Source organism: Lepidochelys olivacea (assembly GCF_965140295.1).
Source record: "Lepidochelys olivacea isolate rLepOli2 genome assembly, chromosome: 5".
Classification (NCBI taxonomy): domain Eukaryota; kingdom Metazoa; phylum Chordata; order Testudines; family Cheloniidae; genus Lepidochelys; species Lepidochelys olivacea.
This window is the reverse complement of record NC_140415.1, coordinates 111,725,123-111,749,773: the sequence shown is the minus strand read 5'-3', so window position 1 is coordinate 111,749,773 and position 24,651 is coordinate 111,725,123. Positions and strand designations below refer to the sequence as shown.

Here is a 24,651-nt window from a genome sequence, read left to right as displayed (position 1 = left end):
ATTTGGCTCTAATTGGCAACCATATCAGCAATCTTTGCAGAGAGCATTGAATGAATGGCCATGGGGACTGAGCTGGTCACTTCTAGAGCTGGTCCCTCTATGTCAGAGTTGAAGAACTATGGTGTGGGTTGGTACATATGACTTTGCTGTTCTGTGGATAAACAATAGATTTCATTCTCTGGGGGTGCCAATCTCACACTGTTCACAAGCATAAAATGGAACTCACCCTTAACTAAAGCATTGTCCTAGTTTTCATTATAAATCTCAACTGCTGAGAACCTTCTAAAAAAATTGTTTTTGATGATAATTTTTATGTTTTGCCTCAGTGCAAAGCAGGAGCAAAATAAATTCTACAGATGTTTAGTAATGTGAGCAAGGAAAGGCCCCCACTTATGCTTTTCCTCTATGTTCAGGATGACATTTTTGCAGAGAGAGGGAGAGCTAAGCATACAGGTGTGGAGTGTTCACCCCTCTAGATGAAAGATTGTGTGTATACACTGTCATGGGATGCATCACTCACCACTGGTCTGGAGCCTCCTCCTGGTCACTCAGGGGATTAGCTCTTGAGGCAGACTCCTCCTTCCGCAGTTTGTACACCGTCGCTCTGACTCACTCTCTGGTCTGCTGACCCTTTCTCATTCCAGAAACTGCAGTGTGCTCTTCACAGCTTAGCCCTCTGGCTAGGTCACTCAGCATTTCCCTCCTTCTGGGGTATAGTCCTTCAATCCTCTGTCACTCCCACGGTGACCCAGGCAGTATTCCAGTTCACTGCCCCACTGGTCTATGCCACACCCTCAGTGCCTTGTAGAGGAACCTGGGCCTACCCCCTATTCTGGGTTCCGGTCCAGGGACCCTCAACTCAGCAGTTCTGGGCTTTCCATTCTCACTGCTTCCTCCCTTGACTGCTTCCTATCCCCCGTCTCCCCTCCTGTCCCTGGGTGTATCAACTCCAACCCCTGCTTCCACTTCCCAGGAAGTGACTGCAGGCTGCATGCCTCTGAAACCTCCAAATACTCCTCTCTTTTCCCAGGGAGTGACTGGCCTTTCCCAGCAGCAGCCCCTGTCTGTTGCCAGCTACCTGGCTTTATAGCCCCCCCCCCATTCCTGCCCAGCTAAGCCTGCTTTCAGTTAGCTTCCTGCTCTCCTCCAGGTGCAGTCTGTAGAGGTAATTGGCCTACCTGGCCATCTTAATTCCTGTCAGTCCTGTGTTGGGTGGACACCCCATTACATACACCCACACAGTATTGTAATCCCTTTTCTTCCAAGAGGGATTCACAGCCATGGGAAGGCAGGTGCTGTTGTCACTTTCAGCATCCGTGGAGTTTCTGATGGGGGAAGGCATATCTTAACTGCAGCTCTAGATCCAAAGGAGCTCTGCCCAGTGAAGGCTGCTTGGGGGGATGCTCTGAAACTGCAAATATCCTAAGCATCTTGGATACAGTCTTTCCTCAGCCAGCTCTGCCCTTCTTGACTGACCTCAATGAGCTGAGGATTGTTGGATCTTTGTGCCATAAGAATATTCATCCATCCAGGCAAACTTTCTGCTTTCAGGGATCCACTACAGTGGATTAACTCAGGGCTAAATTGAGGCAGATATCACTGATCTCTGCATGTAATATTTGTTATTTATATTTCTTTATTAGAAAATAAAAGGGGGTAACAGACCATAAGTGCAACTCAGCTGTACAATGATTTAGGAATATAAGTCAGGAGACTCATGCTGCTAAATCACTTATCTTTTTATGGTGGATTTAAAAACAAAACACAAAAAACTAATACTTATGTTCAGACTTACCCTCTCCATTTCTTTGAAGTCATCATCTAACTTAGTTCCTTCTGCACCTCCAACCTTCTCACTGACTTTCTGTGGATTAAAAACAAAAGGTAAGATCAGAGATGACTGAAGATCTACCCAGAATTCTCATATATACATTGGTTTCCAGTGCAAAGGTATTTTCCTATAAGAAACTAGCTGGTATAGTGTGACCAGATGCATCAGCCAATCACCTCTGCAGAACTGAGTTTAAATATATGACCTATGTCAGGCGTGAAAAATAGCTTTGTGGTCTATTCTCTTAGGCCTCAATCCTACATTACTGTCAATGGGATTACACATGGTGCGTGAAAGAAGTCTTTGCAGGATTGGGGCTCTACTCGTTTACATCTTGGGGGGATGAACCCAGGATCTCAAAGAACAAGTCTTTACTGCTTGAACTAAAAGGACCATATCCATCACCTCTGAGCAGAATCAGCCTCACAATCCCCTATAAGCACTCTAGCTACTTGAAGGGGCAAACAGCCACACAGCTTGTTAGGATGAGTTGCACACTCCCCCTGGACAGGGATGCTCCCTCCTGACCTTCAGATGCATACATGGCTCAAGCCAGAACTCAGCCTCATATCATTAGAAATCAAATTTACATCCCAATTTTTCCCTACATAAAAGAAACATCCATAGAAAATCATTCTCATACCATGCATGGGCTTGTAGTAATTACATGAACAAACAATTATATCAGAAAGCAGTGGTGGTCATATGAGATATGTATAAAAATATTAAACTTGATGAAATTTCAGTTGAAATAAGGAATAAAGTGAACTCCGGTGACATAGCTTTGACAAGTCTTCATTTCTCACAAAATGCTCAGTGTGGAGATGATTTGGAAATGATTTTGTGATATCCTTTCATTTTCCTGATTCATGTTGGAACACATTAAATGGAGTTTCCCTTTCTCGTCAACAATACGAATGATAATGGATTGTACTGGTGACTGTTATACAGCACCAGTCACCAATGAATCTGTAGGAAACTCACTGTAATAGCACTGTTTGTAACAACGGGCTAAATTTATGACTGGTGTCACAGAAGTCAATTAGATGGATTTGGCCCACTGCCTGTTCTCATCATACACTGTGTCTGCATTTGTCACACTAAATTACACACTATTTTCAGTTTTTACTGTAATTTGCGATTCATTATACTGTACATCATTTAATTGTACATATTCTTCTATGAGTCTGATTCTGATCTCTCTTATACTGGTAAGAAACAAGTGTAACTACTGAATTCAATAATGTTACTCCTGTTACACAGGTGTAAATGAAGTCAGAATAACACGTGTGTTTCCACTTGGTTTCAACCACTCTGTTTACTTTTTGGCTAGCTTGGCACAAAGCAGAGGGAGACCTCAGGGGAAGTGCAGTCTGGCATTTTACTGTTTCATTAGAGGGGGGAACAAGTCCCCCTTTCTATACTTGCCTATGGTGAACAAGATACAGAAATGTGATTAATCTCATCAAGTTCATTCATTCTTGTAAATCAGCAGTGCTGCAAGGTACCCACACTTGAGTACTTACTAATGCAGAGCCATTGCACACACAACATTACCTACCAAATAGGAAACAGTTGTAGCTTCTCTTGGTTTATTGTCGTCAGCTCCTCATTGAGTAGTAGCCAAAACCTGACTAGTACAGATTCATTCAGTTGTGTTAATCATGCACCAATACTAGGTGGCTTCCACCAAAAAAAAAAAAAGAAAGAAAGAGAGAGGAAGCACTTTACTTATCTCATTTCCCCAATAAAGACTGGATGGGCAGAGCTGAAAAGCTTCCATTCAGACACACTCCTGCTGCTACTCTGAATGCAGATGAATCTGTGTGGTCTGCACTATTGAATCGACATGAACAAGCACTCAAATAAGAAAAAACGGTTACCTACCTTTTCGTAACTGTTGTTCGAGATGTATTTCTCATGTCCATTCCATTCTAGGTGTGTGCGCGTCCACGTGCACGGTTGTCTGAGACTTCTGCCTTAGCAGTATCCTTAGGGCCGGCTGTGACGCACTCTGGAGTGCCGTGCTCATGCCTTGGTATATCAGGCACACCGACCCTATACCCTCTCAATTCCTTCTTGCCGACAACTCTGACAGAGGGGCGGGAGGGCAGGTAATGGAACGGACACGAGCAACACATCTTGAAGAACAGTTACGAAAAAGTAGGTAACCGTTTTTTCTTCGAGTGCTTGCTCATGTCGATTCCATTCTAGGTGACTCACAAGCAGTAGCTATGGAGGTGGGCTCGGAGTTCATCGTTTGGTGGCTTGCAGTGATTGGAACCTGCTGGGTCAGTGCATAGTGGGATGTAAAGGTATGGACCGACGACCAGGTGGCCACCCTACATATGTCCTGGATAGGCACTTGGGCCAAAAAGGCTGCCAAAGATGCCTGCACCCTGATAAAGTGGGTGGTGACGATCACCGGGGAGCGGCACCTTTGCTTGATCATAGCAAAAATGAATGCAGGCAGTGATCCAGGAGGAAATTCTCTGAGTGGAAACAGGGTGACCTTTCATCCTGTCGGCCACAGCAATGAATAATTGCATCAACTTATGGAATGGCTTGGTCCTTTCAATGTACAAGGCCAGAGCCCTCCTGATGTTCAGGGCATGTAGCCTGCGCTCCTCCTCTGATTAATGAAGCTTTGGAAAGAAGACCAGTAAGTAAATGTCTTGGCTCAAATGAAACTGAGAGACCACCTTAGGAAGGAAGGCCAGATGAGGTCTTAGCTGGACCTGTCCTTGTAGAAAATCATGTAAGGTGGCTTTGAGGTGAGCACCTGAATCTTGGCTATCCAGAAGGTCGATGTTACCGCAAGCAGGAATGCGACCTTCCAGGAGAGGAGAAGGAGAGAGCAGGAAGCCAAAAGCTCAAAGGAGGGACCCATGAGCCGTGATAGCACCAGATTCAAGTCCCATGGAGGAACAGGATCCCTGACGTGCAGGTAGAGGTGCTCCAGACCCTTGAGGAATCTGGCTGTGGTATCCTGAGAGAAAAGTGATCTGCCTTCAAGTGGTAGATAGAAGGCCAAGATGGCCACTAGATGGACCTTGATGGATGAGAGCAACAAGCCCTGAAGCTTGAGGTGCATACGGTAGTCTAGAATCACCTGAAATGGGGCTTGCTTGGGACAGACCCCCTTATTCACCATCCAGCAGGTGAATTTCTTCCATTTGGTCAGGTAGGTGCCCCTGGTGGAGGACTTTTTACTGCCCAACAGGACTTGCCGTTCTTGTGCATTTAGCCGTGCAGCAGCCAAGCCGTCAGATGAAGAGGTGCAGAAGACTGCCATGGTTCTGGGACAACAGGTCTGCCCTGAGCACCATCTGTGATAGGGTTTTGCCACAAAGAGTTCCAGCAGCATGCTGAACCAGTCTTGGTGCGGCCACACTAGCGCTATGAGGATGACCTTTGTCCTGTCCTGCTTGATCTTCAGGAGGACCCTGGGCAGCATGGCACTGGAGGGAAGGTGTACATCAGAGCCCCCAACCACAGAAGCAGGAAAGCATCTGACAGGGATCTCCTGTCACTGCCCTGGAACGAACAGAAGATGTGGCATTTTCTGTTCTGCCTAGATGCAAATAGGTCCTCCTGGGGAGTTCCCCACCTGCGGAAGATAGAACTGACCACCTCCGGGTGAAGGGACCACTCATGAGGAGAATGTCCTGCTGAGGCTTTCCGCCCAAGCTTTCCTGGCCCCCGGGAGGTGAGCGGCCATGAGATGGATGTCATGCTGCAGGCAGAAATCCCAGAGCCGGAGCACTTCCTGACGTAGGACAGACGACCTGGCTTCCCCCGCTTGTTGATATAGAAGATCGTGGCTGTGTTGTCCATTAAATGTTGAACCACCTTGCCTTGTATATGAGGCCAAAAGGCTTGGCAGGCTAGGTGAATCACCCTGAGTTCCCTGATGTTGAGGTGCAGGGATTGATGACCATGAGTACTGAGATCGCCTGAGTGTGCTCCCCAACCCAGGTCTGAAGCATCAGAGACAAGAGTCACCGACAAGACTGGGGGAGTGAATGGGACTCCCTCCAGTGCCAGTGTAGGATCTTTTTCCACCAGGTAAAAGACAGTACGCTATCTGGAATCCTGATCACCTGGTCCATATTGTGCTGGTTGGGGACTGTGCTGGATGATGCCAGCCACACCTGTAGGGGCCTGAGGCAGAGTCACACATGCCGGATCATGTAAGTGCATGCTGCCATGTGACCCAACAGTCTCAGGCAGGTGTGGGCAGTGGTGAGTGGTTGGGCACGCAGAAACAAGATGAGGTCCACCATGGCCTGGAACAGAGTCTTGGGGAGGAAGGCTTTGGCTCGAGTGGTGTCAAGTACAGCCCAAATGAATTCTCTACATTGCACTGGGGTGAGGGTCAACTTTTTTTTGTTTATTATTATTATTGTCACAGGTGGAACAGTCCAGATTGAGATGCCTCTGCACCTGATCTGAGGACCGGCCCCTTAGGGGGAAGAGTCAATGGAGACGACACCAAATATGAGTCCCAGGAGGATACAGGATGGGTTGAAGAGGATTATAAGGGAGAATAGGAATGGAAAGAATTTGCAGCCAGAGGGAACAGGGGCTAGACTGGAGAATAGCACAGTCATCAGGAAAAGGCAGGTCTACGTGATCGGGGACTCTTTACTGAGAAGAATAGACAGGCCTGTAACCAGAGCTGATCCAGAGAATAGAAGGGTGTGCTGTCTTCCAGGTGCTAAGATACAGGATGTAGACCTGAAGTTGAAAAGGATCCTAAAGGGAGCGGGAAAGAATCCCCTACTTATCCTTCATGTGGGAACAAATGATATGGCTAGATTCTCGCTGGAACGTATAAAGGGGGACTATGCTAGACTGGGCAAGATGCTTAAGGAAATCGAGGCTCAGGTGATCTTTAGTGGGATTCTGCCTGTTCCTAGAGAAGGGCAACAAAGTTGTGACAAGATTATGACTATACAGATGGCTTAGGCAGTGGTGCTATAAGGAGGGCTTTGGGATGTATGGCCACAGGGAGGTGTTCATGGACAGAGGACAGTTCTCTCAGGATGGACTTCATCTGAGTAAGGAAGGAAATAGACTTCTAGGATGGAGGCTGGCACAACTGATTAAGAGAGCTTTAAACTAGAAATTTGGGGGGGGGGGGGGGGGTTGGGAGATGTCCAGGTAATCTCCATGCCAGATTTTAGCATTGAGAGGAAAGAAAACAAAGTAAGAAAGGATACAGCTGTGGGTAGGAGAATGGACATAAGGAGGAAGGGCAGTGTGGATACCAGTCTAATTGGTCATACTGGCTGTAGAATGACCATGTCTAATCAGGTACAGAATGTGAGCGAGGCCAAACAGCAAAAATTAAGATTTTGTATACCAATGCGAGGAACCTAGGTAATAAAATGGAGGAATTAGAGCTACTGGTGCAGGAAGTGAAAACGGATAGTATAGGGATAACAGAAACATGGTGGAATAGTAGTCATGACTGGACTACAGGTATTGAAGGGCATATGCTGTTTAGGAAAGACAGAAATAAAGGTACAGGTGGTGGAGTAGCATTGTAGATCAATGATGAGGTAGAATGTAAAGAAATAAGAAGCGATGGAATGGATAAAACAGAGTCCATCTAGGCAAAAATCACATTGAGGAAGAAAACTACTCGAGCCTCCCCTGTGATAGTGCTTGGGGTGTGCTATAGACCGCTGGAATCTAATTTTGATATGGATAGAGCCCTCTTTAATGAAGTAAATACTAATGGAAACTGCGTGATCATAGGAGACTTTAAACTTCCCAGATATAGACTGGAGGACGAGTGCTAGTAATAATAATAGGGCTCAGATTTTCCTAGATGCGATAGCTGATGGAGTCCTTCATCAAGTAGCTGCTGAACCGACTAGAGGGGATGCCATTTTAGATTTAGTTTTGGTGTGTAGTGAGGACCTCATAGAAGAAATGGTTGTAGGGGACAATCTTGGTTCAAGTGATCATGAGCTAATTCAGTGCAAACTGAATGGAAGGATAAACAAAAATAAATCTGACTAGGGTTTTTGATTTCAAAAGGGCTGACTTTCAAAAATTAAGGAAATTAGTTAGGGAAGTGGATTGGACTGAAGAATTTATGGATCTAAAGGCAGAGGAGGCCTGGGATTACTTTAAGTCAAAACTGCAGAAGCTATCGGAAGCCTGCATCCCAAGAAAGGGGAAAAATTCATAGGCAGGAAATGTAGACCAAGCTGGATGAGCAAGCATCTCAGAGAGGTGATTAAGAAAAAGCAGAAAGCATACAGGGAGTGGAAGATGGGAGGGATCAGAAAGGAAAGCTACCTTATTGAGGCCAGAATATGTAGGGATAAAGTGAGACAGGCTAAAAGTCAAGTAGAGTTGGACCTTGCAAAGGGAATTAAAACCAATAGTAAAAGGTTCTATAGCCATATAAATAAGAAGAAAACAAAGAAAGAAGTGGGACCGCTAAACAGTGAGGATGGAGTGGAGGTTAAGATAATCTAGGCGTGGCCCAATATCTAAACAAATACTTTGCCTCAGTCTTTAATAAGGCTAATGAGGGTCTTAGGGATAATGGTAGCATGACAAATGGGAATGACAATATGGAGGTAGATGTTACTATATCTAAGGTAGAAGCGAAACTCGAACCACTTAATGGGACTAAATCGGGGGGCTCAGATAATCTTCATCCAAGAATATTAAAGGAATTGGCACACGAAATGGCAAGCCCATTAGCAAGAATTTTTAATGAATCTGTAAACTCAGGGGTTGTGCTGAATGAGTGGAGAATTACTGACATAGTTCCTATTTTTAAGAAAGGAAAAAAAAGGTAATCCAGGTAACTACAGGCCTGTTAGTTTGACATCTGTAAGACATTTGCAAGTCTTGGAAAAAATTTTGAAGGAGAAAGTAATTAAGGACATTGAGGTCAATGGTAAATGGGACAAAATACAACATGGTTTTACAAAAGGTAGATTGTGCCAAACCAACCTGATCTCCTTCTTTGAGAAAGTAACAGATTTTTTAGACAAAGGAAACACAATGGATCTAATTTACCTAGATTTCAGTAAGGCGTTTGATACTGTGCCACATGGGGAATTATTAGTTAAATTGGAAAAGATGGGGATCAATATGAAAATTGAAAGATGGATAAGGAATTGGTTAACAGGGAGACTACAGTGGGTCATACTGAAAAGTGAACTGTCAGGCTGGAGGGAGGTTACCAGTGGAATTCCTCAGAGATCGGTTTTGGGACCAATCTTTTTATTACTGATCTTGGCACAAAAAGTGGGAGTGTGCTCATAAAGTTTGCGGATGATACAAAGCTGGGAGGTATTGCCAATTTAGAGACAGACAGGGATGTCATACAGGAAGATCTGGATGACCTTGTAAACTGGAGTAATAGTAATAGGATGAAATTTAATAGTGAGAAGTGTGAGGTCATGCATTTAGGGATTAATAAGAATTTTAGTTATAAGCTGGGGACATATCAATTAGAAGTAATGGAGGAGGAGAAGGACCTTGGAGTATTGGTTGACCACAGGATGACTATGAGCCGCCAGTGTGATTTGACTGTGAAAAAAGCTAATGTGGTCTTGGGATGCATTAGGCGAGGTATTTCCAGTAGAGATAAGGAGGTTTGAGTACCGTTATACAAGGCACTGGTGAGACCTCACCTGGAATACTGTGCGCAGTTCTAGTCTCCCATGTTTAAGAAGGATGAATTCAAACTAGAACAGGTACAGAGAAGGGCTACTTGGATGATCTGAGAAATGGAAAACCTGTCTTATGAAAGGAGACTCAAGGAGCTTGGCTTGTTTAGCCTAACCAAAAGAAGGCTGAGGGGAGATATGATTGCTCTCTATAAATATATCTAACTACTAAACTACAACTAACTAAATCACTGACTGAACAACAAAGGAGAATGATCTGAACAGTGACAAACTGCTAATGCTCTTGCTAAGCAAGATCAGGAGTTCCAACTAACCGTCACAGGTGGTAAGAAAGAACTGAGAGGGCATAGGGCTGGCAGTGCCTGATACACTGCGGCATGAGCGTGGCCCTCCAGTGTGGATACCGCTAAGGCAAAAGTCTCTGACCACAGTGCACGTGGGCACACACACACCTAAAATGGAATTGACATGAGCAAGCACTCAAAGAAGAACTACTGCAACAAAAGGGTGTCCCAAGGCCCAATTCGGATCTGAACATAAACATAAATCAACAGTAACCCCACTGAAGTCAGTGGAACTACGCACCAGATCATAGTTGTAGTGAGATCGGATTTGGGCCCTATACTTTTAACTTGCAACTGTGTTTTTGATAACCTGCTCTGACACTTGTTTGCCAACTGCAATGGGTGCTATGGATGAAGGATAGTGACAGCACATTTTCTCCACAAGCAGAGCCCATACTATAGCCATTATCATTTCACAAAGTAATTCAAAACTGTTCTGTACAACTATGCTACACAGAATTCGCAAAGACTATAACATCACATACTGTAAGCATCCCTGATTGTAGGCGTTGCATATGTGAGACTGATTCCATAGGAACACTGGCTTGCTGAAGGGAAATGAAAACGTCTTATTTACAATGTGTTTTTTTTTTATTAGCAGGACGCATCACGAAGAGTTAGAATATATAAAAAATTAAATATGGGATGCTTGCCTATATTAGCCTTTCTTACAATTCACTTGAATGCACAAATCTAGATGAGTTTTTTTTAATAAAAAAAGAGAACAATGAGGCTGCTATAAGGACACAGATCTAGTTTTCAAAAATCTAACTGGAGGGATTTGCATCTGTTGATGTAAATGAGCCCTTTTACAACAACTGAGGATCTCAGCCACTAAGAGTGAATTACACACCTATCTTAGGGCACTCAAGAAAAAAAGAGGGAAAGCGGTTTCTTTGAAAGTGTAAATTCACTAACTGCCCTTTTCCTGGTTATATTCTCCATATTGTTTTACCAGCGTATAAGAATACAACATCACCATAAGTTGGTTCTCTTTTATACAGCCTTATAAATCCATTTGATTCGGTTAGCCAAAGCCAGTTAATGTCCTTTGAAAATATTATGCCAATTAAATCAACTGGCTTCGCAGGCTCATGTACAATCTTTCCACTTTCATCTTAAATTGTGCCAGTACCCTGTAGTTGAAAAAAGGGCCAGTACAAAAACATGCAGGTAAGACATGGAAGGGATGGTATTCATGTTTTTTTTTTTACTCAAACTAAAAAATGACATGGACAATGAAAGTACACTCCACCCCCGGCTGAGTGCATGAGAAAGCTATTCTACAGAGCCTGGCCTGATCTCACCTCCATGGATTATAACCTTTAAATCCCCACTATCTTCAATGGAATTACTCCAGAATTACACTGGCGCAAGCAAAAACAGAAGCAGAGTTAGAAAATGGATCCTCATCTTTTTTATGTTTGTCATACCCAAACAATGCAAAATGTATTTGCTTCCAGTCCAGAGGGATGATTTCAGATCAAAATGAAAGAACAAAAGAAGAAGAAATGCAAAATTTCCATGAAAGAAAAAGCGAAGTCTCTCTCCCACTCAAAAAAACTTCTCATGAATCCTCTCACAGACCCTGTCCCCATCAGTCAGACATTTTACTTTTAAAGTAGTAGTATACAAAAAACAGAATCACAGCTACATGCTGGGAGTAATAGTCACAGCTCAGGAAGGTATGCATGAGAATATAGTTACAGTAGAACCTCAGAGTTACAAATACCAGAGTTACAAACTGACCAATCACACACCACATTTGGAACCGGAAGTATGCAATCAGGCAGCAGCAGAGCCAATGAAAAAAAAAGCAAATACAGTATTGCTAAACGTAAATGAATAAAAAATAACGGAAAACCAGCATTTTTCTTCTGCATAGTAAAGTTTCAAAGTTGTATTAAGTCAATGTTCAGTTGTAAACTTTTAAAAGGTCAACCATAATGTTTTGTTCAGAGCTACAAACATTTTGGAGTTACGAACAACCTCCATTCCTGAAGTATTCATAACGCAGAGGTTCTACTGTATTAGTATTAAATCATCATCTGACGTGGATAGCAACCTCACACATAAAAGCTCATCTTCAGTCAGCCTGATCAGAAATGTACCTTTGTATTCATCAATATACAATTATCAAGATATATAGTTTTTAATTGAAGTACTGTGTGGAATTTTTCTTGCATTTGAGAAAAAAATCTATTGAAAAAGCCTTGTCAAAATAACAGGCCCTAATTGCAGGAGGAAATAATTCTCCCCCAAGCAAATCTTACAAATAGTTAGTCCCACATTTTGGAATGTAAATATCCTGCACTCTGCAGGAATGTATATTCACCGGGGATTTTAAACTACACAGATTCCTTTGTGGGAGTTGGCCAAAGAAGTCTGAGACCTAGAAAGTCAATGCCAATTTCTCTAAGAATTCCATAAAAACTGAGAAAATGTTCTGAGTAAGAAAATAACCAGAACACTTGATGGGACAATGGGAGAGAGAGTTACAAATTTACAAGTTCCAATACCAAATTTAGGAAGAAAAAAAAGGGGGGGGGGGCTTTGCAGGCTCACAAGGCTAGCTACATCCATACCTGTCCATGTGTGCAGACAGTTACTCAATGAAACATTAAGCACCTGCATTTGTGCCTTTGAAAATCAGGCTCAATATTCCTCCCTAGGTTTCAGAACCGTGATTTGTCATAAGAACAAACTCTTAGTTTCCAGAGAAGAAACATATGGATGAAGGAGTATTAAATATTATATTCCATCTGCATGAGAAGCTGTTTTGTGATTTTGGAGGTTGGGATTGTTTCCCCTGCATAATTAGGTTAGACTGCTAGTCTTGATTCTGTCTCTTATATGGTTACTTGTTTTAGAACACTGTGTTTGACTTAGTTTCTGAAGGCAATTAAGCTGAGCCAGAGAGGAATAAGAGTCATACAAGAATGCGATCAGTTTAAAATGTATGGAAGATTCTTTGCCAGAACTGAGCTGTCCTAGTGAAGTTCAAATCTAGAGAAGATCTCAGATTATCTGGGACTGAAAGGTCACCGAAAGGCAGAAAGCCCTAGCATCCGTCACAACGCTGACTGCAGGCTGCTGATGTACCAAGGAACACAGAGGTTTCACTGCTGGCAGCTTATCAAGGTAGTTGGCATTTGATTAAACATTTAAAATGAATTTCTCTTCACAGCATTATAGGAAACCACAGAATGCATTTATTGCCTGTCTAGAATTCCTACACAGAAAACTCATTTTTAAGACAATACTAAAAAGGAACAGTGTACTACATCAAGTGGTCAAATCAAGGCATCGGCGGTTCTCAAACTCAGGTCCCAGTTTTGCCACTGAGTTTTGTACTTTGTGCTGTGGCTCTGTATAGCTTTTGTCAAATCACGATAAAATTAAATAGACCTAACTTACAATGGCATACAGCCACCAAAGTAATTACAGCACTTGTGAATATCTATACTTCGTTCCGTGTGTCGGCGGTGCACATCCTCACCAGGAACGCTTGCACAGATTGAATGGTCAGTGTGGAACATGGTAGGCTGGCTTCTGAAAGCCTGCAACTGTTGATGTAAGCAACACAGTGTCTACACTGATGCTATGTCAACCTAACTACATTGACATTGACTCTACGCCACTTGTGGGGAGAGGGAGGTTATTAAGTCAGTGTAGTGGTCAAGTTATGTTGGTGGGAGTGAAATTTTAGCATAGATACTTACAGAGTTGGGTCGAAGCAAGGCTGCTTACATTGATCTCTCTTTGTAGTGTAGACCACTTACTCCGTTTGACTTGTATCTGAGGCCAGGTCTACACTACAGACCTATATCAGTATAACTATGCTGCTCCGTGGTGTAAAAATCCACAGCCCAGAGCAATGTATTTATACTGATCTAACCCTCAGTGTAGACAGCACTATGTCAATGGGAGAGCTTCTCCCGTCAACATAGCTACTGCCTCTCAGGGAGGTGGATTAACTACGCCAATGGGAGAAGCTCTCCCATCTGCATAGAAGAGTCTTCACTTAAGTGCTACAGCGGCACAGCTGTAGCTCTGCATGTGAAGACAAGCCCTCAGTTCACCAGAGTAACAAGGCAGCTTAGTTATCCAGAGCCAAATTCTGCTACGGTTACTCATTTATTCCAACTGGAGTATTTACAGAGTACAGTTCTACTTAATAGAAAGGTAGCAAAATTGGGCCCTTACTCTTTGTAAAGTGACTTCATATTCTCAGAAGAAAGGTGCTATGGGCCTGATCCTGTCCCATAGAAGTCAATGGCAAAACTTTCATTGACTTCTCTGGTGCAGGATCAGGGCCTATTTACCATATGTGCAAAGCAGTATTACTAACATTTTCTTAAATGAAATCTGAGAGCCTCATACGCTGTACAAGCTGGAACAAACCAACTAGCCAAGACTTACCACAAAATCATGGGAGCTGGCGACATTGCACTAGTTTCGGACTTGACAAAAGGTGACAGAGAGAGGGAATTAATTAGGATGTAGACATTGTATTAATTTATACAATTTTGCATGTGGACATTAAGATATTTGAAATGTCAGTATGTCAGAAATTATTTATGCCAATTCCAGTGATAATGATAGGATCTGAAGATCTGCTCCTTAGTGACTTGCCTACCTTCTCTCCAGTTTCCCCAACTCTAACCTAGGCAAACGTAGGTTTCAGGGGGTTGGACTAGATGACCTCCTGAGGTCCCTTCCAACCCTGATATTCTATGATTGGTGAAATTTGAATTATATTGCACAGGCAGATATTATTTACTCCTCATACTAGTCCTTAGAATTTAGCGCAAAGGGTTGATGGCACTATGGAATCCGAAAATGCAAGCAGCTCCCCATTGTTAACAGAAGTGATTATTTGCCTACCTGGCCAATCTCCATTATTACCTCTGTTAATAATAGGGAGCCACTTCCACTTTTGTATTCTGTATTGCCAAAATAACATGTTGCTAAATTCTGTGCATGATGCACTAGGCTCCTAATATAGTCATTGAAATCTGTATCAATAACAGCAAAAATAAAAACTATACAGGATTTAAGATGTACACAGCCAAATGTAAATATATAAGTATGTATATAGCTTTTCAAAACAGAGTGCAGGAAATGGGGCTCAGATGTTGACATAAATAATATCTAACCTGTGCAATATAATTCATATTTCACCCATGTTAAACACCATTGTGCCCACTATAGAGTTGGGGAAACAGGAGGAAGGTAGGTAAGTCTTAAGGCACAGAGCTGGTAATCATTTGGAGCTCTGGGTTCCGATCCTGGTTTGCCACAGGCTCCTGGTATGACCTTCTGCAAGTCACTGACTGTCTCTGTGCCTCCCATTATAAAAAGCGAAAAATAATACTTTTTTCTCTGTCTTCTCTATTCAGACTGTACACTCTTTGGGACAGAGGCTTTTTACTGTGTGTATGCACAGTACCTGCCACATTCTTTAAACATCAGAGTCCTCTTGTTGGTAAAGACCAGAAATGTGATTTCTGTCTATTAAAACAGGCCCCCAAACTCTGAGGAACTGATATTTTCATGCTACTTCTTCTGTGTGAAGCATGGGGCACACTAGTTCCCTTTCATGAGAGGGAGTGGGCATGAGCTGGGAAGAGAACGAGAAGTCAATTGTGCTCTGCCTTTTGATTATGGTCGTCTGGTCTCAGACATCTGAAAATAAAGTCTGCCACCTATCCATTCACACTTGCCCTGCTATCCAATTAACAGGAGTCATGAAAGACCAAGAGACTCATCATTTAAATTAGGGAACACCTTTAAAAAAAACCAAAACACACACACACACACACACCACCAGAGGTAAAGAGAATAATGCTGCTTATATGAACTCTCAGGCAACCAGACAGTCAATAAACACTTGTTATGGGTAGGTTTACTGGTGCTTCTCTGCCTAGGCTTATCAGCCTCTCGTGCTTCAGGGGTGACCTGTTCTTGCCACTCCTGGTTGATATGTGATGTGAGATAAGGCTCTGACTACTTGTACGCTGGATGTGCTGGGGCTGCTACACGAGCGATGAGGAAGCAGGCAGCAGTTTACTTCCTTTCCCCTACTCCTTCTCTGGCTTGACCATTACAATGAAAGTCCTTCTAGGCAGTAATTGTCTTTTACCGTGTGTATGCACAACACCTAGCACAATTGAGCAGGGGTTTGGACCAGATGACCTCCTGAGGTCTCTTCCAAATCTAATCCTCTATGATTAGGCTTCAGTCTACGTCAAGGCCTGTAGGCACTACTATAGGCATGAAGACTAATGAAAACCATATGTATAGGGGTTAGTGGACACCATTTAACTAAAAATTTCATTTTACTAGGTAAAATGCACCAAAACCAGATTCTCATTTCCAAAGGCAAACTGGCCAAGATAATTGATAAACTCCAACATGTTAATAAAAATAGCCCTACAGAAATTGTTTGTATAGGACTATCCAACATTCTGTATTGTATATCGGTTATGAGACCTACAAATGTAAAACAAAACAGATCACAACACTACATGTCATGAACAATCATCAGGAAATGACAACTCCAATCTATGATTAAATAGATCAAATGATACCAAAGGTCGATAGCTTCAAATCCTTTTTTGTAGTCATTTCTTGCTAATAGCTCCTGAAAATTCAAATGCCCCTCTTCTCAAAGGGAGTCAGCCTTTTAAAGAGCCAACTGTTTAATAACGCATCAGATTGTCAATGATGCACTGATGAGGAAAATGTAAGTAGATGCTGATGAGAAGAAGTTGGAACTCAGCCAAGCAATATGCTATAGCTAAATATGTACCTCGACTAGTGCTCCAGACATTGTGTTTAACAGCCCGTTCAACAGAATATACATCCCAATGATGAGCATGAAAACTGCTCACTCATCTACATGTCAACTCCATATCATAAGATATTGACAATACTTAGAAATACGATGTTAGTGCTATTTAGTAACCCGAGGTAGGTAGATTGCATCATAAATGCAGAGTGCTAAGGTCAGCACACACTCTCATCAATACCACCACCTGGGCCTGTGAGACACAGTGGCTGATTGGTGGTTCACTACTCTGTCATTAATATTCTTGTGGGATACACATACAGGGTGTGTACAAAGAGTTATGGATATGTGCTAGAATTATGTTCTTAAAATATGTTTGGCAGGCAGTGCATAAACCCAGTTTGCCCTAGAAAAGGAATGTGTATTTGTATGTCACCAGGCAGACTACAATGAAGGCACATTTATATAAAATGGGAAACAAAGCCATCAACCCAGTGAGTGAGGGAGATAGCCTCTTGCCGGGGTCTGAACCTCAAATGATAACCAACTGACTGTATACTATATTACTGTATTATAAAAGTGTATCAGGTACAGTCTTTTATGAAAGCTAATGACATGATGGTGGGTCATATCGTGAAATGTATGTATTAACACTCTAGGAGGAAATATTGTTACTTAAAGATATTATGCTTTAAAGTCCACACCAGAGAGAAGACAGATATCTATCTGTCGTCAATTAAATTAAGCAAGATGTGTCCAAAAACCATGGAAGCATCATTTACATTTGAATCAGCAGAGAGATGGGAAGTCCACAGGAATGGAACACCACCATGAGGTCATCCTAAATCTGGAGACAAAACAGTGAGTTGGGGAAGATATAATGAAAGAAAAACCATCCTGATTTCCATTACTGGACAGACTTAAGGAGCCAGAGATCTTGCAAGCTGAGAAATATAGGACCTTCAACCAAGAGGGTTGAAATCTCTAGGAACTGAATTTATGTGAGACTTGCTTAGGCAAAGATCTTTCACCTATAAAGACAAGGGAAACCAGTATCTTGTACTTCTATGCTTTGTCTTGACTGAGAGAGGGTCAGCCATGGTTGGAAAGCAATGATAAGAAACCTACCTTGAACCAAGGCTGTAGTTTGTCGAGTTAAATCCTCTCCCTTAGAAAATGTATTTTACCTTTTTTTTTTTTTTTTTTTTTTGCTTGTGACAGTTTAATCTTTATCCTTTGTATTTGAACTCACTTAAAACCCCTCTTTTTTTGATGGAATGAACTTGTTTTAATTTTACCCTAAAAGAACTCAGTGCTATGTTTGAATTAATGTAATTGTTAACGCAAATTAAAGTCATAAGCCATGCTTCTGTCTCTGTAAAGGAGCAATGAACCTTATTAATTCTCTGAGTGTTCCAGGGGAGGGCAGCACACAACAGGGCAGATGGTTTGGGAAAAGTCTGCAAGTGGGGGTGTGGTGGGGTCACCTTGCAAGTAGTAACCAAGACTGATGGAGACCTGGGTGGAGCTGCTGTGTTATAGACAGGCTGCTGGAATTAGAGTTGCTGAATGAGGACTGCTTAACACACCCTCAGTGTGCTTGCATGCTTGTATACTGGCTGGGAGCATCTACACAGGGAGCTACAGCAGCAGAGCATTTTAAGGCACTCAGGGTTACAGGACAATCTCTCACTAGTCTGGGTTGCACCTGAAAAACATCACAGCCTGAGTCACCTCTCATTTACACCAATGGAACTTCAATAGCGTTATTTCTGTTTTATAAATGTACCAAGGAGAGGTGTAAGGACTTTGTGGTTGTACGTGAGAGATTTTACATGGCAAAAAATTTTAAAAAAACCCTTCCAATTAGGGAACTACCCTACCAAACATAGTGAGAGGACCAAAAAAGTGTCACTGAGGCTAAACAAAGTAAAAGAAGCAGTTAGAGGCAAAAAGGCATCCTTTAAAAACTGGAAGTTAAATCCTAGTGAGGAAAATGGAAAGAAGCAAAAACTCTGGTAAGTGAAGTGTAAAAATATAATTAGGAAGGCCAAAAAAGAATTTGAAGAACAGCTAGCCAAAAACTCAAAGTAACAGCAAAAAAATTTTTAAGTACATCAGAAGCAGGAAGCCTGCTAAATAACCAGTGGGGCCACTGGATGATTGAGATGCTACAGGAGCACTCAAGGGCGATAAGGCCATTGGAGAGAAACTAAATTAATTCTTTGCATCAGTCTTCATGGATGAGGATGTGAGGGAAATTCCCAAAACTGAACCATTCATTTTAGGTGACAATCTGAGGAACTGTCCCAGATTGAGGTGTCATTAGAGGTGGTTTTGGAACAAATTGATAAATTAAACAGTAATAAGTCACCAGGAGTATTCACCCAAGAGTTCTGACAGGGCTCAAATGTGAAATTGCAGAACTACTAACTGTGATATGTAACCTATCAATTAAATCAGCTTCTGTACCAGATGACTGGAGGATAGCTACTGTGATGCCAATTTTTAAAAAGGGCTCCAGAGATGACCCCAGCCATTTCAGGCCGGTAAGCCTGACTTCAGTACTGGGCAAATTGGTTGAAACTATAATAAAGAACAGGTTTATCAGACATATAGATGAATATGATTTGTTGGGGAAAAGTTAACATGGTTTTTATAAAGGGAAATCATGCCTTACCAATCTACTAGAATTATTTGAGGGGTCAACAAGCATGATCCAGTGGATGTAGTGTACTTAGATTTTCAGAAAGCCTTTGACAAGGTCCCTCACTAAAGGCTCTTAAGCAAAGTAAGCTGTCATGGGGTAAGAGAGGTGGTCCTCTCATGGATCAGTGACTGGTTAAAAAGAGATAGGAAACAAAGCGTAGGAATAAATGGTCAATTTTCAGAATAGATAAAGGTAAATAGTGGTGTCCCCCCCAGGGGTCTGTACTGGGACCAGTACTGTTCAACATATTCATAAATGTTCTGGAAAAGGGGATAAGCAGTGAGGTGGCAAAATTTGCAGGTGATACAAAACTACTCAGGATAGTTTAGTCCAAAGCAGACTGTGAAGAGTTACAAAGTGATCTCATAAAACTGGGTGACTGAGCAACAAAATGGCAGATGAAATTCAGTGTTGATAAATGCAAAGCAATGCACAGTGGAAAACAATCCAACTATACAGATAAAATGATGCGGTCTAAATTAGGCTAGTTCTCTGAAAACATCCACTCAATGTACAGCGGCTGTCAAAAAGGCTGACAATGTTGGGAATCAAGGAAAGAGAGAGATAAGACAGAAAATATCATATTGCCTCCATATAAATCCATGGTATGCCCACATCTTGAATACCGTGTGCAGATCTGGTTGCCTCATCTCAAAAAAAGATATTTTGGAATTGGAAAAGGTATAGAAAAGGGCAACAAAAATGATTAGGGGTATATAACAGCTTTCATATGAGGAGAGATTCATAAGACTGGGACTTTTCAGCTTGAAAAGAGACAACTAAGGGAGGATATGATAGAGTTCTATAAAACCATGACTGGTGTGGAGAAGATAAATAAGGAAGAGTTATTTATTCCTCAAACATGAGAGCTAGGGGTCACCAAATGAAACGAATAGAAAACAGGTCTGAAGCAAATAAAAGGAAGTATTTCTTCATACAACGCACAACCTGTGGAACTCTTTTCCGGAGGACGTTGTGAAGGCCAAGACTATAACAGGGTTAAAAAAAGAACTAGATAAGTTTGTGGAGGATAGCTCTGTAGCCAGTGATTTTAGTTTATAATCCATTTATTGTGTGATGTTATGATTAATCTATGTTACATTACATAGGTTCATTGTATGTTAGAGTTAATTTGTAAGATTATAAAAGTATAAGATTGATCAGTATTTAAAGGAACCTAGTATTAGACTTGAGTAAAACAAGCTGAAGTGCAAGAAACCATAGGCTGACACCTGCAAGACTTTAGCTTAGCTATTTTAGGCCTTGAAGACAAGAAATGATTACTTAAACCAATGACCAAGAAATAACCCAATGCTCTAAGATTATGGGAAAAGAGGTACCAAGTGGTAATATTGCACAAAATTACCCAGAAGATTACTATTAGATGATAAAAATACTGTAAAAGTGCATCTTGTCTCAAATGTGTCTTAACTACAGGATACAGGTTGTGCTAATGAGAACAAAGAGAACTTATACAGCCTATAGAAAATTGGGGTCCCTTAAGTTTTCAGATGACAAAGACCAAGAAGAGAAAAGAGGCTTGACACTTTTATGGACATGAGTCAAATGTAGACAGAATCACTTCATAAAAAGAGGGTGCTCAGAATGGGAAAATTGAGCTCCCTATGGGAGACTGCAGCAGGAGCCATCTCTCTGCTGATGATCAAGCCATGAGAGACCCATCAGACCCCAACACTGTTGTTAAGGATGTGAGTATAACTATATTTGTAACTGTATAGAATTTCTATGCGCTTCGGTAATCATAACTTTAAGTGTAACTTTAATAAAACTTGTAAAATAGACTAGACTTTGTACTGGTGAATGTGCATGTGGTCATGACCCTTGGTCTTTATGTGTTCCCAGAGACTAACTCTGAAGCAAGTAGCGGAAGTGACTTTCACTCTGTTAAGCTTGAAACAGTAGCTGCCAGAGCCGAACCCACAGTGGTATAATACCACATTACAAAATTCACTTTAAAAGGCAACAGGTCCATCAGTGGCTATTAGCCAGGATGGACAGGAAATCAAAACCATGCTTTGAAGTGTCCCTAGCCTCTGTTTGCCAGAAGCTGGGAATGGGTGACAGGGAATGAATCATTTGATGATTACCTGTCCTGTTCAATCCCTCTGAAGCACCTGGCATTGGCCACTGTCAGAAGACAGGACAGATGGACCATTGGTCTGACCCAGTATGGCCATTCTTAAGTTCTACACTGCCAATTAAATAAATGAGCCATTAATCTATACGTAACTTTTGTGAGGCCAGATAATCAATTCTGCTTAGCCATTCAAGGACATTGTGATGTTCAGTTTAAATGTTTCATTGTATAATTAACTGTTAAGACTTAATAAGCTTCCCTCTCTGCTAGAGGCAACCAGGAGTTGTAAACTAAGTTATTTGATTGCACTGTAATGAGATGTTTGAACTATTCCACAGCAGCCTGCTGCACCTAATAAAGGGTTTTTACTGTAGCAACTTTTCCAAATAAGGTAAGTAAGTGCCAATTACTCACTGTGCCCTTTCAGAAGGAATGCTGATTTTTCAATTACCCATGTCCATCTTCTCAGTAGTGAAAGTGGTCAGAGATTTTCAAATAGGCCTCCGTAGCTTTTGGAGAAATATTCTGATGCAGTACCTGGCGTTGCTATTATCTCTGCTCAGTAGGTTCCATGATTTAAGGTGAAAAGGACTTATTTTGTTATTTAAAAGCCATTTGTTTTCTATGTTTTCTGGCACTAACTGATCATTGCTGGGGCCAAAAAGGACCCAGAGTCAGATTTTAAAGGTATTTAGGCGCTTAACAATGACAACAGGCGCCTGGTGATATTTCTGACAGCACTTAGGACCCTAGGCACTTTTGAAAATCCCACAAGGTGCCTATATCCCTCTTTGGGCGTCTAAATGCTTTTTAAAATCTGACCCTAAGTAAAAGCCTTTGGTGATTTGAGAGGAAGAATGGTTCTGTAGTTAAGGTACTGAACTGTATCAAGAGATCTGGGTTCAAATTCCACTATTAGTGCATGCTTCCTTTATGACCATAGACAAGTCACTATGGCTCAGAAGCTATTTAGGTTTTGCTTCACTCAGAATTGCAAGGTCTCAACGGTTTAGGAACCTAAGTCTCATTTTCAAAAGTGATTTAGGCACTAGGCTCCCAAATCCCATTGACTTTCATCTGGGCCTAAATCTCTCTATACCTCAGTAGTCATGATACTTTCCTTGTTAGTTTACATTGAGAGCTCTTCAAGGCAGGGAGTGGCTGTCTCTCCAGCTGGGCACTGAATGTCTAAGTGCTATTGTAATATAAATAATTAATAATAACCCAGTTCTTAGCTTATGCAGTCCACATATAATATGTAGTATTTTTAAAACAATTTCCATCTTCTAATTTTTTTCTAAATTACCAGTTTGTTTACAACATTACATTTATCTTAACATTTCTGGCTTAGGACAAAGTCTTCGCTTTGGCTCTAACAAGAATGAGCTGGTTGGTTTTAGATGTCAGAAAAAGAACTTATGCTTAAGAATCCATTTGTAAAGAAAGCAAATCTTAAAAAAAAAAAAAAAAGAGTTTGAGTGATTACTGGTGCAAATTAAAAAATAAAACTACAGAGCATCTCAGCATATGTGAAACTGTTGGCATGACTAATCAACCAACAGCTTAGGAAGATTTTCCTGTATGGTTTGCAATTTATCTGCAAAAAACTGGGAAACAGACCTTATAATTTTAGGGAGAAAAAACTGAGTTTTATGATCAGTTTCACATGCATCATAACTTATGCTCACAGATCTTATTGTAGCATATGCAAAGTCAGAATCTTTTAACTTAAGTATTCATAAACAGTGCACCTGGATCTCTAAAATCAATTGTGTTATATCAGAAGTAGGAAACAGAAGAAATCTTATAACTGCAGAAACAAAATTATGTGGATCAATGCAATTAACTTGCAAGCTATGAAGGAAATAACAGGCTGATGACCTGTGGCAAAATATTTCAGCACAGATGGACACCCCACTGATGACATAAAAGTGCTGCATGTATCCATGCTGTGGAAGACAGAGCATGAATTTTTCATTAGGGGTGAATACTTGAACCTCTCAGGTTTTATACTCTCCATAAGGAATCCAATTAAACAGTATGTGTAAGTAATGCAGTATATTATACGGTACAATATTCAATACAATTTTAACAATCCCTCACAACTGTGTTTTGGCTTATATTCTGGTCCAAGTCAGTCCTTACATTCTTGACCTGAATTCATATTACACGTATAATTGTGCCCGTGGAGCTCTATGTATTTACTACTGAGTTACATTTGTACATTTAAAAAAAAAATCTTTCCTTAAAGATGATGAACATAAGCCTCCTTTTTGGTGTAGGGCATTGTCAAACTGACTTTTACTTGTTATTTGCCATGACAGTACTGATACACGTCACATGGATTTTAAACATGCTGGTAGTGCTCTTGACATGTGAGCTGCAGAGCCTGCTGTTACAAGTAAGCAATGGGAAGACAGACCTATTTGCTGCCTTCAGTCTCCTTAATCTGACTTTTGTATTACGCCAATTCCAAGCTGGAATTTCAATGGTACGTGGCTCCTAAATTAGCCCAGAAATAAATATTCAGAGAAGAGAGGGTTTTAAGGGAGCAGGGCATAGCTTTGCAATGCAGAGCCATAAAAGTGCCATCTTAAAATATGTGCACAAGTATATATGTTGACTTCACATCTGATAATTTTCAAGCACAATGCTTCATACACTACTGATTTTTAAAATCCTTTTAAAAACTGTGTTTATGTATCAAAAAAGCAAATCTTAGGACCCTCAATTAGGTCCTCAATTAGGCACAATTAAAAATGCAACCTTTGCTACTACATAGTGCTTGTGGTAATTACCGAAAGCACGGGAAGATAGCAGCAGCAGCACAGTTCAACCAACGATGAATATCAACTTTTTACAGCACCTGTTGCACCTATTACTTCAGGCACATAGTGCCTAATTCATCTCAATTAAGACCTTGATTCTCAAAAGAATCACTGTTCTTGAGCACATGCAGAGCTTTAAGCACATACTTCAGTTCAATTGATTTCACATGCTTAAATGGTCTCCTATATTGTCAGAGTTATACAGCAATGAGTTTTGTGTTCTCCATACCTAGATCTCAGACAAGCTATGGGACAGAAATCACGGTAGGTGGAGGATTATAGGAATAATTCTGAAGACATATGTAAAGCATACGGTCTTTTGTAGGAGATTAATTTTTTTTAAAGATCCATTATGCTATTGTACAATTTTAGGCATGACA

At 41.3% G+C, this 24,651-nt stretch overlaps 1 protein-coding gene across 2 annotated transcripts in view; it reads right to left on the bottom strand.

The window, feature by feature from the left end:
- The window catches only part of SH3GL2 (SH3 domain containing GRB2 like 2, endophilin A1), a 152,653-nt gene that overhangs the window by 31,990 nt on the left and 96,012 nt on the right, over positions 1 to 24,651 (bottom strand). For both annotated transcript variants that reach the window (XM_084628749.1, XM_084628750.1), the window contains exon 2: positions 1,796 to 1,864. In XM_084628749.1, the coding sequence (XP_084484875.1) occupies positions 1,796 to 1,864 (69 nt within the window). The remainder of the gene's footprint in view (positions 1 to 1,795; positions 1,865 to 24,651) is intronic.